The sequence below is a fragment of the Triturus cristatus genome, chromosome 3_1 (genome assembly GCF_964204655.1).
Source record: "Triturus cristatus chromosome 3_1, aTriCri1.1, whole genome shotgun sequence".
Taxonomy (NCBI): Eukaryota; Metazoa; Chordata; class Amphibia; order Caudata; family Salamandridae; genus Triturus; species Triturus cristatus.
The window spans coordinates 472,666,391-472,682,426 of record NC_140583.1 but is presented as its reverse complement, the minus strand read 5'-3'; the positions used below and the strand labels follow the sequence as shown (position 1 = coordinate 472,682,426).

Below are 16,036 nucleotides of genomic sequence, written 5' to 3'. Positions count from 1 at the left end.
TGTAGTAGTAGTTAGTAAGTACTACTCATTAACCATCAAGTTATCTTCATCATCATGCATGCATTTCCTTTTTCTCCCTTTATAGATTTATTGGATAATGGATCATGGTCGTCTTCCAAGATTGTGTTTTACTTTTGTTGCGTCCATGTGTACTGTTTTTCTTTGTCAAACCTTTCCCCAAACCCCCCTTCCCATCCATTCATCAATCCCTAACCCTCTTCCCCCGGGCTGTGTGATTTATATTGAGGTGTGATGTGACTCCATTAAATGTACACCAACAATTGATCACACGCTTGCTGGGGCAGATGTGGTGAAAGCAACACTAATTCAATTTCAAGGCAGGGCAAGGATCTTCTTCTGCTTGCCCACCCATGCTGTACTTTACTTAATTCTACTACTCCTCCCACAGTCTCTCTCAGGCAAGTGACTGTCTCTTTTTTCTTTCAAATGCTAGTGTCAATGTCTACTACTACCACCACAACCATAGCATCTTCTCCATTCTCTTGGGAAACCATGCAGCCATCTTTGTGCCGAACTTAATCATCATCAATCACAGGTAAGAGAAGTTTGGTGGGAGGTATAATGGACTAGGAGGAGAGACTGACAGTACTATTAGGACAAATAAAATAACTCAGTGAGGGGTACCGCATCTATCTGTTTGTGTGTTACAAAATCAACAGATATTTTGAATCAAACACTGGCTGCGGGCCTACAGCAGCAAGGAAACCATGCGACGGAAATTCACAAAACAGCAACCCACCCACAAAACATTAACATCGTATGTTTAAGAAAATATAATTTATTACCCTAAAAAAATAAACTATCCCACTCTGACCTGACGCACTCCTCTCCCTAACCCCAACCAATGTCCAAAACCCAAAAGTCCAAAATGTCCATAAACCCCAACGCCCAAGACCCACCCACCAACAAAAGGAATTAAAAAGGGGCAATTCAACGTGGTCCTAAATTCAGAGGGCTTTGAGATGTTTATCAACGAGGATCTTGATCCGCTCCTCTAGGTGCTCCTCCAAGCGTGCCATCCGGAGGAGCATCTGGTGGCGAAATGCCCTGCAGTTGCATCCAGGGTGGGGGGCAGCAGTGCTAGATATTATCGAAGCACGGCGGCGGGCGGCTGCCTGACCGCGGTGCCGTAACACTAGAGGCGGGGCCTGTCTGGGGCCCGGGGCATTGGATGAGGCTGCAGCCTTCTCCTCCTCCTCCTCCGCCTGAGCCACCAGCCGCCGGTACTCTTCACAGATGGCCTCCAGTTTACAGCGCTGGGCCCTTGCTGCCAACTCCTTCCGTGTGGGTTTTTCTTGGAAAGGAAGATCTACATCAAGAAAGAAAAAGAATATTGTAACCAATACTCTTAGCAAAACAGTAACACAAAATTAATTCAACACATAGTGGCACAGTATCACTAGCAAGCACAGTACATAACATTGGTGGTAAGTATCTATCCTCCCCCTTCCTCAGACTCTAACATTTGTGGGAGTTTCAGGCATTATACTTGCACTATGGACTCCAATACACACCAGTCGTCTTCTTCTTATCTCTAGTTTAGCGAAATTACATAACCTTGTTGTAGCTGGCATGCCAGCTTAGTCAGCTAAGCTTGCACCCAAGAGAAACAGATACGAGTCACATGATGCAGACTCACGTTAGTTTTATTTACTACTACTGTCTGCAGGTGGGGAAGCTCATATTTTTGTATCATGGGTGGCACTGGCCATACTCTCTCTGTTACATGAGGGCAATTGCTCAATTTCACTTTCACCCTGCCCTGGGTACTACAAAAAGGCAGATTATTTATCTGATCCAATGATCATTGCTTATATTATATATGGGAACACGACATAAGGTCAGTAGCAGTCGGTGGTGGGAGTGCTGCTGGGCGGTGACGTGGGGAGGGGCAGGGTGGAGGGTAGTAAACTATGGATTACGGACAATTACAGGTAAGTAAACAATATATATAAATAAATAAAACAAATTATTTTGTTGCGCGCACTGCATCGCATTTGGCGGTGCAGTGCGCAAAATGAAATTAGTTTTATTTATTTTTATGTTTACTTACCTGTATTTGGCCATAATACATAGTTTACTACCCACCAACCTGCCCCTCCCCACATCACCGCCCGCCAGCACTTCCACCACCGACCGCTACTGCATAAGGTACTTTGTTTTCATTGATTGTGTAACCAACAGATAGGCCACCCTTTGCAGGCTGGCTGACACAATCGAAAATAAATTAACATAGGTAGGGAGTGGTCCTCGGAGTCGGAGGAAGACGCTTGATAATATAGATATATATATAAATTATCTACTGGCGGTCGCCAGTAGATAGTTATAGTTAGGACCGTATTTCCATAGGAAATCTGAAAATTCTATTTTGAATAACTTTGGCGCCGGTTGACGAATCCTCGCGAATTTTTCAAAATAGGTGGGGCGCTCCGCTCCGCTCCTACCCTGAAAGTCTCGGGGTGATTAGTCAAGCGGGGGCCGAGAAAAAAGGGGGGTCCCAAAACGCGTTTTCCCCATGCATTTTTCCATAGGGACCTTTAGTCCAAGGTACAGCCCGATCGGCTGAACAGAATTACTTGAAATTTGGCAGAGAGGTAGTCCTCAGGTCAGGGATGTGCCTTTTGAATATCTGGAGTCAATCTGTTCAGTAGTTCCTGAGAAAATTTCAGTTAAAAGTACATATATATATATAGGCACGCACCGTGCGCACACGGTGCACGCACGGTGACGTGCGCGAGCACAATTCTGATTGGTTGTTAGATGTCAGTAAACATTCAAATCGGTCGAAATCAGGAAGTGTCGGCCGCCATTTTGCCTCTCGCAGTCTGAGGCAGTGAAAAACAAAGGTGGAGAACGTGAAAAGGGGGCAGGGTGGACAGTGCCTTACCCCCTAGCCTTTGTCAGGGGGTCACTGAAGGACCCCCAAGGGTGAAATTTTTTAAAAAATTTTTGACGAAAAAGCGCGGGGTGCGCGCACCGTGAGCGCACGGCACGCACAACGCATCGTGGGCTCTTGGTGCGCGAAGCGCACCGAGCGCCCATAGCGCGTGCACAGTGCGCAAAGCGCACCGTATGCGCACGGTGCGCGCACGGAGAAAAACCTGAAAAAAAATATGTTAATAAATATATACCTTAGCATTTAAAAGACCGTACAAATTCACTTAAAAAACCATAGGTTTCACACACGTTATAGTTAGGAATTAGCATTTAAAAAACCTTGCAAATTCACTTAAAAAACCATAGGTTTCACACATGTTATAGTTAGCTGGACATTTCCCTCGTAAAAAACCAATGAAATTCCCCCGTTATAGTTAGTGCAGGCAACTATAACTCACGTGACCGCAATCCTCTGCTGATGACGTCAGATATTACATCACTGATTACATATGTGTCTTTCTGAAAAATAAATATTTGTAATATATGTATAGCTAAAGATTAATGGAAGAAGACATGGGTAAATAGGTGTCTAAATACAGTGATGTAATATCTGACGTCATCAGCAGAGGATTGCGGTCGCGTGAGTTATAGTTGCCTGCACTAACTATAACCGGGGAATTTCATTGGTTTTTTACGAGGGAAAGGTCCAGCTAACTATAACATGTGTGAAACCTATGGTTTTTTAAGTGAATATATATATATATGCAAACACCAGGCGCATTTTCCCACTTCCAGGCAGGCGAAGAAGAAAGCACACGGACACCTCTCGTGCTTCAAAGGGTTTTAATGGAAGCCAACACCAACACAGCACGTCATTACTAATTGCAAACTACTGTGAGTCAACTGTATTCTGAAAATACTACTTATATTCCCCTCCGCTTTGCTACTCTGGCGCAGTATCTTTTGCATTCTCTTCAAAGTAAGACTCTCCAGTGACTCACGTTTGCTGTCTATGATGAATAGCACATCCAGGCATCCATCCATTAAAAGTAAATGTCTATCATTCTTTTTTATATATCTCTTAACAAACCTTAGTTGGTTTCACCAACAACCACCCATGCGTCCGCTCCTTCCTTGCTTGCCTTGGCTTTGAGTTTGACACAAACACCGCTGATGATTCTTGCTATCTAGTATCCACCCATACTGTGTCGCCCACCCATCTTCATTCACCCACCCATCATCTTCTTTCACCTTCCACCCATCCTTCAACAACCCATGCATCTGATCTGATTCCTATCAGCCACCTATGCATGCTTCCAACACATCCTTCTCTGCCAGTCATATTACATCTCGCCCGTCCTTCCTCCTTCCACCCTTCTTTCCCTCTTTGTTCAACACATCCATCAAGGTCATCTGATCTGACTTTTAGTCTTCTCCATAAAACTTTCACAGCTGAGTTGGAGTCAGATAGAAGAGGCCATTGGTTACTCAACTCACGCTGCTAATGCTATTGTTAATGCATTGCTAATGCTAAGTAAAGGGTGCCTTCTTCAACCGTTGTATAATGTTCCTTCCAGCTAGTAGTAATGTCAATAAGGAATGAATATAACTTACCACCGCCTGCTGCTGGCTCCCCCCCGTGTAGCTCCAGCAGGTGCCGCATGTTCTCCTGCCCCCTCCGGAATGGCCACATCGCCATCGCCGCTGGCCCCGCCGGCACTGGTGGTTGGTAGTACGCCTAGAAAAAACATTACACATTTTTAGATGCCTGTACACTTCCCCCTATTTGATTAGTTTTCACTAGGAAGATTGAAAAAAAAGTTAATACAACATACATCATCACTAGTCCAAATCGGGTAGAGTAGAGTCAGTAGACAGACACTAGTAGTGTTATGGTCCCTAGGGTCATCTAGTCCTACTCTACTCTTTGGAAAGTTAGCCTGAGCCATGTAACTATTTTAGATTCATCATGTCTACTCTGTTGCGCATATTACCTCGCAGATTGTTGTGCAGTAGACGCCTTTGAGGCCACATGAGTGTTGCGTACAAGTGAAGAGGTCGAAAAACAAGCCACTTTGTTATGGAGTTCGGTTAGTCCGTATTGCTTAGCCATAACATGTTACACTTTTTAGCATGACTGCGAAATGCTTGCATAATTGCATTATACTATCTAACGCGCACCATTTTTCTCATAATACAAACCAGAAATTTGCAGACCTTATGATGAATGTAACCAGTATTTCTACGTTCTACGGTGAGGGGTCTTCCAGAATTCACAGATGTATTTTGTCTTCTATCATGCACTTGTAAATGCTTACTGTTTTAATCTTATGCATTTTGCTGTTGGAGCTGGCAGTAGTAATTAAATAGAACAACTTACAGAGCTAGTTATTTGAAAATAAACCTTTTGAACTTACACATAGACTCTGTGGTATTTGGCGTGGTGGGGTGGACTTACACAAGTGAGTGAGCGAAAGGGTGTTATGTTCTGGGTTGTGTCATCATTGGGTATCTTCGTTTGGGGGTTCGGGACCTAATGAGACACTATAGCTAGTTGGTCAGGGGATTGTGGGTTCTGACTGAGGTGTGAGTAAGGTCCAACCTCCCATCACCAACATCCTATTTTCTTGTGCATAGTTCTGTATGTGGCTGTGCAGAATCCCCACAATAGTAGTAGTATGTACTATCCTATCAAAAATACTAGTCAAATATCTGGTTGGGCATTTTGTTGGTGGGAATTGTCAAAGCCTCAAGATGAAGAAGACTAGAAGAGGACAACCCAAAGGACAGGACCCAGTGGCTAGAGCTATTGGTCAATCTGAGTTTTATTCCAAAGAAAAACTTCAATAAAGAGTGGCCAACTGGGCAAGCTTAGCTACAGACAAACTAATACTAGTAGTAGTACAGAGAGTCATAGCAGAGGCAGTTAGAAGGAACTTAGAGGCAGGGATAACATGAATTTGGAAACAGATAGTCAAGGTCAAAGAAGCTTTTGTAAAAAATAGAATTAGGAAGTGGAACCATAATTAATAGTTTGGAGAAAAAACAGTGCAGTAAAAGTTAGGGAAATATAATTGTTAATATTAACCACTGGAGGGCTTACTGGGGCCAGCAGCAGGGCCCTCGGTAGAGGAGCGGTCCGCTGGTTGTTGTCCCGCCGACTCGGACCCCGTCTTCTTGCCCCTGGGTGGTGCTGATGATCATGTAAGATATAATATAGAAAGAGAAAAACATTAAGGAGTGCTGTGAAACAAATAAATCATTTTAAAAAAGCTCAAAAAACATTTTAGTAAACAACAATTGCAATAAAATTGACCTATCTAATCAGATCGACTACTGGGCTGCTTGCGGGATTCACGGACCGTCTACTTATTTATGAACACTCCAGTGTTCCATAATCATTCTGATTCCAGAATACTAACGAAGCCTAAGTACCACCTGACCTAGACCACCTATTTCAGACGGGCCAATTGTTCACTAAGTCTGCATTTCCATTTTTTTTAGCCTTCAAAAATGCATAGATGAGATGGAGGACACATGCATAAATTTGTGCATACACCAAATTGTGGGTTGGTTGCGTCTGATGTTGTTCTGCTACTGACTGACACTGCTAAGCCTACCACTCACTAAACAAACTGTAAAAAGGTTCTACGTAGGACTGGGTTAAGCAGCACTTAGTGACAGAGGAGGCGTCACTGTTAGAAATGAGGGGGCTCTGGTTGACGCAGGTGTGAACCCACAACAAGCAGGGACCCTTTACTTCTTGTCAGGGCGAAGGATGACTCCCCAGAATAACCCCTGCTCACCCTCTAGGTGCGTGGCGCGAGCAGTCTAGGCTAAGTCTCAGGCGTACACGGTTAAGCAAGTGCAATAATACATACAGTAAACCCCTTGCATGCACCACAAACGGACACCAATCAGGAGGTATATAAAAATAAGCTTTTATGTAGTTTCAGCAGATTCAAATACAAGGCCCAGTAACGTTGAACTGATGGGGCCACAATTCTTGGAAATACGGTCAAGTTCTCTTGGTCTTACGGAAAGTTCTTTAGGCGGGCACAAGGTAACTGTAGGCCTCAGCGCACTTCGTGCTGAGGCAGCGCCCGGGGAGCACACAGCAGATGACAGGGAAATAAGAACGTTGCGGACCCTGGACCCGATGCGAGCTCGCGGTCGAGTTCGTAAGTACAGTACCTTGTTTCTTGACGCAAAGGCGGGTGCGGGATTTCAGCGGCTCTTCGACAGAGGAGCGAGGCGGCGTCCGGGGCTCCCACACTTCACGATGGGGGGGTCTGATCTTCAGGCTCACGACAGGAGCGGGGTGTTTGCAGGTGGCGGGTGAACAAAGCGGGGCAGCCGGGCACGCCGATGCGTCCGGGCCGTCCGAGGCTTGGAGATGCTCACAAACGCCGATTCCGGCGGGAGGGTGAAGGTGCACAGCGAGCCTCCACGAGCGAGGTGACGGGGCAGCCCAGCACAGCGTAGGGGGAGCGGCTCCGATCGAGCGAGGCTCTTCCCAAGGCGGGGGCGGCTAAGCAGTCCTGGTCACGGCTCAGGGAGGGACTGGGCACGAGGGTCACAGCTCCGGCGAGGGAAAGGACACCACAGTCCAGCAGCAGGCGAGTGAAGATCAGGTAGAGCCCAATGGTCCTGGGGCTCAGTTCAGGGGGCAAGCTCAGTTCCAAGCCCTTGGAGATCGTTTTTGGAAAAGCACAAGTCTTGAAAGTAAAAGTAAAGTAAAAGTCTTCAGCAACAGCTTCTCTTCTCTCCTTTGGCAGCAAGGTCACCACTGCAGGCCAATCCCCCAGGATAGGGACAGTCTTCCTCCTACAGCTTTCCCGGTGCCTCCTCCTCAGGCAGAGATTCTTCTTGGTCAAAAGCGGATCTAGTTTCTTAGGAGCAGGGCTCCTCCATTTATACCACAAATCTTTTGTTCTCCCAGGCCAGGGGGGCCCTTGCCTAGTTCAGTCCGGTTTCTGAGCACTTTGTTGACGTGATGCAGGCTTCTCCTTTCAGAGTGCAGGGCAGAGTCATCAGACGCTCCACAGGGGGTGGAGCCGGCATCGAGGTAGCGGAGCACTGTCCTATTCAGAACCTAGGAGCACTCCTCCCACCCATCTACCTGTCGATCGTCCTATTCATACCAGGCTGCCTAGCCCTGCCCATCTGGGTTCCCCCAGCCCTGTCACTCACACCAGCCAGACATCAGATACACAACACGCGGAGGCGGCTGAAAGGTTTAGGCAAGCAAAGGCCAACTTTCTAAAAGCGGCATTTGCAAACCCGGAATATTAAAATAAACCTTGCGAAAAGATGTACCTTATTATTCCGAGTTCAGGCATACTAAACTCGATCTCCTACCATGTTCCCTGGGTCGGTTAGGATCATAAGGTGTAATAATCCAGGCCGCCCATACTGGCCTATGAGAACAGGGTAGCCTTGCAGTAGGGAACAACAAGATGGCGGTAATTCACTACTAGGACATGCCACGCATCCAGGCGTGTCCTACCTTAGGCGTACAATGTACCCTGCCCGTGGGCCTACCAGAGGGGTGACTAATATGCAGCTAAGGGAAGGTTTCAGGGACCGGCAAGTGTGGGCACTTGTCGGTCGGCGTGTCAGTACCAGACTGCACGCAGGTTCTGCGATGGCAGACCTTAGATATATTTTACCGGCCGCTTCTGTGGGTGGCACAACCAGTGCTGCAAGCCCACCAGCGGGGTTCGCATTTACATGCCCTGGCGCCCCCGGCGCACTTTACTGGGGTCTGACAGTAAATCAAACAATCCAATCATGGAATCCAACCAACATATACAATTTACATAGGGAGCACTCGCACCGTGACACTGGTTGGCAGTGGCACAGCGCGCTGAGCGGCCAACACCATAAAAACACATGAGGCACAGCGACAAAAAGAGGAAGGGAGACTCACGCCAAGGTGCCAGGTCTAACACGTGTCCCCTCCAGCTGAAAAGTGGGGAGAACTACCCTACCCCAGGGAGTTCCTCATCACTAAGGCGGAAAAATCTGGACAGACCGTCAGCATTGGCGTGATCTGTACCAGGGCGATGTTCCACCGTGAAATCCATACCCTGTAGGGAAATGGACCACCTCAACAGCTTTGGATTCTCACCCCTCATATGCATCAACCATCTGAGGGGCCTGTGGTCCGTCTGAACCCGGAAGTGAGACCCAAACAAGTAGGGTCTTAGCTTCTTCAGCGCCCAGACCACAGCAAATGCCTCACGCTCAATAGCACTCCACCTTTGTTCCCGTGGAAGTAACCTCCTGCTAAGAAAGGCTACGGGTTGATCTAGGCCCTCTTCATTAATCTGTGAAAGAACAGCCCCCACACCATGCTCTGAAGCGTCTGTCTGAACGATAAACTCTTTGGAGAAGTTGGGAGCCAAGAGCACGGGCGCCGTGCACATAGCAGTTTTCAAGGCCTCAAAAGCTTTCTGACAGGTGTCAGTCCAGATCACTTTCCTGGGCTGCTTCTTCGAAGTCAGCGCGGTCAAGGGGGCAACCATGTTGCCATACCCCTTGACAAACCTCCTGTAGTACCCGGTGAGACCTAGGAAGGCTCTCACCTCCGTCTGGGTTTTGGGCGCCTCCCAATTCAGGATGGTTTCTATCTTGGGCTGAAGGGGTGCCACCTGGCCACTCCCAACTTGGTGTCCCAAGTACACCACGGAACCCTGCCCGATCTGGCACTTACTCGCCTTGATCGTGAGGCCTGCCTTGCGCAGCGCCATCAACACTTCCCAGAGGTGACGCAAGTGTTCCTCCCAAGTGGAGCTGAACACGGCGATGTCATCCAGGTAGGCTGCACTGAACGAATCCAGCCCAGCCAACACCTGGCTGACCAATCTCTGGAAGGTGGCCGGGGCATTCTTCATCCCAAATGGCATGACCCGGAACTGGTAGTGCCCATCTGGGGTGGAAAATGCTGACCTCTCTTTGGCCCCCTCGGTCAAGGCGATCTGCCAATACCCAGACGTTAAATCAAACGTGCTGAGGTAGTTGGCAGCCCCTAGCCGATCGATGAGCTCATCAGCTCGGGGGATGGGGTGTGCGTCGGTCCTAGTGACCGAATTGAGTCCTCTGTAGTCCACACAGAACCGGAGTTCGGGTGTGGCTTCTGGCGCTGCAGCCTTTGGGACCAAGACCACGGGGCTGGCCCAAGGACTGCTAGAAGACTCAATTACCCCGAGGGCAAACATCTTGGAGACCTCCTCCTTGATGCAGGCCCTCACCCTGTCAGTCACCCTGTAGGCCTTGTGCCGCACAGGTGGACTATCCCCAGTGTCCACATCATGGACGCACCAATCAGTGACACCAGGAACCAGGGAAAACAGGTCAGAAAACTGTCCCAGCAACTGGCGACAATCATTCTGTTGCTCAGGGGTCAGGGTGGAAGAGAGGATGACACCATCCACTGACCCATCTTGCTCCTTGGCGGACAGGAGGTCAGGAAGAGGTTCTGTCTCCTCTTCCATTCCAGCATCTGTTGCCAAGAGCATGCCCACTTGGGACCTCTCCAAGTGGGGCTTGAGGCGGTTGACATGTAGGACCCTTAAGGGGTTCCTAGGAGACTTCAGGTCCACCACGTAGGTAACAGGACTCTTGCGCTCCACCACCTCAAAGGGACCGGTCCACTTATCCTGGAGCGCACACGGCTCCACGGGGGCCAAGACCCATACTTTCTGTCCAGGCTGAAGCTCTACCAGAGTGGCATTCTGGTCGTACCACCGCTTCATCTCCTCCTGGCTGGCTTCCAGATTTGCCTCAGCAAGTTGCCTGAATCGCCTAGTCTGATTCCTGAAGGCCAGCATGTAACTATATACATTCTGGGGAGGTTTCCTGGGAGATTGCTCCCAGCCTTCTTTGACCAGACTTAGAGGTCCTCTGACTGGGTGACCATACAGAAGCTCAAAGGGACTGAACCCCAGAGATTTCTGTGGCACCTCACGGTAAGCGAAGAGAAGGCATGGTAAGAGGACGTCCCACTTACGCCTCATGGCTCCTTCTAGGCCCATTATCATGCCTTTGAGGGTTCGGTTGAATCTCTCAACCAACCCGTTTCCTTGGGGGTGGTAAGGGGTGGTGAACTTGTAGGTTACACCACACTCTTGCCAAAGAGATTTCATGTACTTGGACATGAAATTGGTACCTCGGTCAGACACCACCTCTAGAGGGAATCCCACTCGGGAGAAAATTCCCATCAGTGCACGTCCCACCACGGGGGCCGTCACTGTCCTCAGAGGAATGGCTTCCGGGTACCGGGTGGCATGGTCCACCAGGACCAGGATGAACCTATTGCCCATCGCTGTCTTGGGGTCCAGTGGCCCTACAATGTCAATCCCCACTCGCTGGAATGGGGTACCGACCACAGGGAATGGCTGGAGTGGAGCCTTCTGCTTCCTTCCACTCTTTCCACTTGCCTGGCAAGTCTGGCATGTCCTGCAGTGAGTATCGGAACTCCTGCGCATTTGAGGCCAATAAAAGTGGGTGACAAGCCTTTCAAAGGTCTTGTCCTGCCCCAAATGCCCTGCCAATGGCACATCGTGAGCCAGCCCCAGTAGGAAGGCTCTGAAGTCCTGGGGTACCACCACCGCACGGGCTGACCCAGGCTCAGCAACCTTAGGCTCTGTATATAGGAGGTCGTTCTCCCAGTAAACGAAATGCGATCCTGACTGATCACCTGCGGCCTGGTCTGCAGCCTGCTGCCGCATACCCACGAGAGAAGGGCACTCCTTCTGTGCCTTGCAAAAGTCCTCCCTGGTGGGACCCCCTTCCTGCTGCCAATGGGTCAGCTCCGGCAGGTCTCCCAGTTCAGCTATCTGCTCCCCTGTAGGCTCCAGGGCATCCCCCTCAAGGTCTGCTTCCTCCTGGACCGTGGGAACTTCAGGGGCCGGCTTCCCGCGCCCCTTGCTCCTTCCCTCTGAGGCCGGTTCCTGGGCCTCCCTCTCAGGCTCCAGGACCTCTTGAGTACCTCTACTGGCTGCCATGGACCGTGTGGTGACACACGCCCAATCCGGCATACCCAACATCTCCAGGTGAGCACTCCGCTCCACCTTAGCCCAGGGTGAGCTCTCCAAATCGTTCCCTAACAAACAGTCTACAGGCATGGCGGGCCTCACAGCTACCTGAAGAGTACCAGAGACCCCCCCCCCACTCAAAGGGAACCTGAGCCACCTTGCAGTGTCTCTCTGTGTTGTCAGCGGCAACAACGGGATAGAATGCATTGGGGACCACCTGCTCCTGAGACACCAGGTGACACCGGACAGCCGTCACACTGGCTCCTGTATCTCTAAGAGCTTCCACCCTATGGCCATTTATGGTCACCCACTGCCTGTACTTCTTAGTGTTCTCAGGCAGCTGGGTTGGAGGGACCACTTCACGGTCTCCTAGCGAGACCAGGGACATCTCTGCGGGACCCCACCCACCTTGGACATCCCTTTCCTCCCCCAAGGCTACACTAGTCACCTGCCGGGGTGGAGCACCAGTGGGTGCTGGTTTACCAAACAATGGACACTTTACATCAGAGGCAAAATGCCCAAATTGTTACACCTGTAACATCTTACGGGCCCCTTTGGAACAGGAGGACCTGTCGGGGCCCCGGTCGGTTTCTGGGGTGGGGGAGGCTGAGAACCCTTCCCTTGGTTCCCTTGGGGACTATTTTGGGGCCCTTTTTGGAACTGCTTCTGTTTACCCCTGTCCCCCCCACTCTTCTGCTGGGGACCCTGCCCACCTTTGGCGGAATCTCCCACGGTACCCTTGTGGACCCTGGTACTGACCCAGCGGTCCGCCTCCTCAGCAAGCTTCCTCGGGTTAGTCAGCTTACTATCGATCAGGTGCTGGCGTAGCTCAGGAAAACAATTACTGGACAAGTGCTACCATGCCATTAAATCAAGAAGCCCTTGATAATCATTCACCTTACTACCCTTTACCCAACCATCCAGCGCTCTGCAAAAGAAAGTCACATACTCCACATACGTACTATTGGGAATCTTAGTGCAACCCCTGAACCTCTGTCTGTATAACTCAGGGGTCAACCCATACCTAGCCATCAATGCTTCCTTCATATGGGCATAAGAATTACGAACATCAACAGGTAAATCTAACAGTGTGTCCCGCCCTTCACTCAGGAACCTTCCCCACAACCCCGCTCCCCAATCTTTCTCAGGGACCCGGTGGGAAGACATGGCTACCTCGTAGGCTCTGAACCACTGCCCGATGTCGTCATTCCTGAAGAACTCCTTCACTACATCCTTGGGAATATAAACGCTTGGTTCCGCCGGTACTGGCGGTGTGCTGCCACCAGAGGGATTAAGCTCCAAACTTTTTGCTTTCAGCTCCAGCTCCCTCAGCTTCATGTCATGCTCTAATTGTAGTTTCTTTTCTTCCATGGCTAATCTTTGTTTTTCCATATCCATCTGCCCATGAAGTTTTGCCATTTCCACCTCGTGTGCCCGGGTTGCGGCCCTGTCTGCCAACTCTTCTGGCGACAGGCACCTGCCAAACTCATGGACACTTTCTGGTGGAACCACTTCCACCTGATTCTCTGGTGCCTTTGACTCATACCAGGCCCTCAGCGCCTTCACAAATTGGGTCTTGTTTTTCAATCCAGTTTGGGCAATCCTGAACTTGGAGCAAAGACCTTTCAAGTCTTCATTGGTACGATTCTGAAGTGCGTCTTCCTCCCAATCTACGTCTTCAAATCCAGAGATTATGGAAGCCGCCCTTCCGGCTGACAGTGAACCAGGCATGGCTCTAGCAACGGAGACTCTTGGCAAAACAAAAACAAATGCTAGCCTTGTGGCTGTGTTACTGGTCTGCTCTCACTACGTGGTGATCAGTGATTCACTATACGCAAACCACAAATGCAAATCCGTAAATCCCACCGCTGCCACCAATGTTAGAAATGAGGGGGCTCTGGTTGACGCAGGTGTGAACCCACAACAAGCAGGGACCCTTTACTTCTTGTCAGGGCGAAGGATGACTCCCCAGAATAACCCCTGCTCACCCTCTAGGTGCGTGGCGCGAGCAGTCTAGGCTAAGTCTCAGGCGTACACGGTTAAGCAAGTGCAATAATACATACAGTAAACCCCTTGCATGCACCACAAACGGACACCAATCAGGAGGTATATAAAAATAAGCTTTTATGTAGTTTCAGCAGATTCAAATACAAGGCCCAGTAACGTTGAACTGATGGGGCCACAATTCTTGGAAATACGGTCAAGTTCTCTTGGTCTTACGGAAAGTTCTTTAGGCGGGCACAAGGTAACTGTAGGCCTCAGCGCACTTCGTGCTGAGGCAGCGCCCGGGGAGCACACAGCAGATGACAGGGAAATAAGAACGTTGCGGACCCTGGATCCGATGCGAGCTCGCGGTCGAGTTCGTAAGTACAGTACCTTGTTTCTTGACGCAAAGGCGGGTGCGGGATTTCAGCGGCTCTTCGACAGAGGAGCGAGGCGGCGTCCGGGGCTCCCACACTTCACGATGGGGGGGTCTGATCTTCAGGCTCACGACAGGAGCGGGGTGTTTGCAGGTGGCGGGTGAACAAAGCGGGGCAGCCGGGCACGCCGATGCGTCCGGGCCGTCCGAGGCTTGGAGATGCTCACAAACGCCGATTCCGGCGGGAGGGTGAAGGTGCACAGCGAGCCTCCACGAGCGAGGTGACGGGGCAGCCCAGCACAGCGTAGGGGGAGCGGCTCCGATCGAGCGAGGCTCTTCCCAAGGCGGGGGCGGCTAAGCAGTCCTGGTCACGGCTCAGGGAGGGACTGGGCACGAGGGTCACAGCTCCGGCGAGGGAAAGGACACCACAGTCCAGCAGCAGGCGAGTGAAGATCAGGTAGAGCCCAATGGTCCTGGGGCTCAGTTCAGGGGGCAAGCTCAGTTCCAAGCCCTTGGAGATCGTTTTTGGAAAAGCACAAGTCTTGAAAGTAAAAGTAAAGTAAAAGTCTTCAGCAACAGCTTCTCTTCTCTCCTTTGGCAGCAAGGTCACCACTGCAGGCCAATCCCCCAGGATAGGGACAGTCTTCCTCCTACAGCTTTCCCGGTGCCTCCTCCTCAGGCAGAGATTCTTCTTGGTCAAAAGCGGATCTAGTTTCTTAGGAGCAGGGCTCCTCCATTTATACCACAAATCTTTTGTTCTCCCAGGCCAGGGGGGCCCTTGCCTAGTTCAGTCCGGTTTCTGAGCACTTTGTTGACGTGATGCAGGCTTCTCCTTTCAGAGTGCAGGGCAGAGTCATCAGACGCTCCACAGGGGGTGGAGCCGGCATCGAGGTAGCGGAGCACTGTCCTATTCAGAACCTAGGAGCACTCCTCCCACCCATCTACCTGTCGATCGTCCTATTCATACCAGGCTGCCTAGCCCTGCCCATCTGGGTTCCCCCAGCCCTGTCACTCACACCAGCCAGACATCAGATACACAACACGCGGAGGCGGCTGAAAGGTTTAGGCAAGCAAAGGCCAACTTTCTAAAAGCGGCATTTGCAAACCCGGAATATTAAAATAAACCTTGCGAAAAGATGTACCTTATTATTCCGAGTTCAGGCATACTAAACTCGATCTCCTACCATGTTCCCTGGGTCGGTTAGGATCATAAGGTGTAATAATCCAGGCCGCCCATACTGGCCTATGAGAACAGGGTAGCCTTGCAGTAGGGAACAACAAGATGGCGGTAATTCACTACTAGGACATGCCACGCATCCAGGCGTGTCCTACCTTAGGCGTACAATGCACCCTGCCCGTGGGCCTACCAGAGGGGTGACTAATATGCAGCTAAGGGAAGGTTTCAGGGACCGGCAAGTGTGGGCACTTGTCGGTCGGCGTGTCAGTACCAGACTGCACGCAGGTTCTGCGATGGCAGACCTTAGATATATTTTACCGGCCGCTTCTGTGGGTGGCACAACCAGTGCTGCAAGCCCACCAGCGGGGTTCGCATTTACATGCCCTGGCGCCCCCGGCGCACTTTACTGGGGTCTGACAGTAAATCAAACAATCCAATCATGGAATCCAACCAACATATACAATTTACATAGGGAGCACTCGCACCGTGACACTGGTTGGCAGTGGCACAGCGCGCTGAGCGGCCAACACCATAAAAACACATGAGGCACAGCGACAAAAA

At 50.3% G+C, this 16,036-nt stretch overlaps 1 protein-coding gene across 1 annotated transcript; it reads right to left on the bottom strand.

Moving 5' to 3' along the window:
* Positions 1–890: 890 nt before the first annotated feature.
* Positions 891–6,068, bottom strand: LOC146860431 (uncharacterized). The gene is made up of 3 exons (XM_085646347.1): positions 6,002–6,068; positions 4,513–4,636; positions 891–1,330 (listed from the first exon to the last, which is right to left on the bottom strand). Exons 2-3 carry the CDS (start codon positions 4,595–4,597, stop codon positions 969–971), a joined length of 447 nt encoding a protein of 148 aa, XP_085502473.1. The 5' UTR covers positions 4,598–4,636; positions 6,002–6,068; the 3' UTR covers positions 891–968.
* Positions 6,069–16,036: the final 9,968 nt, after the last annotated feature.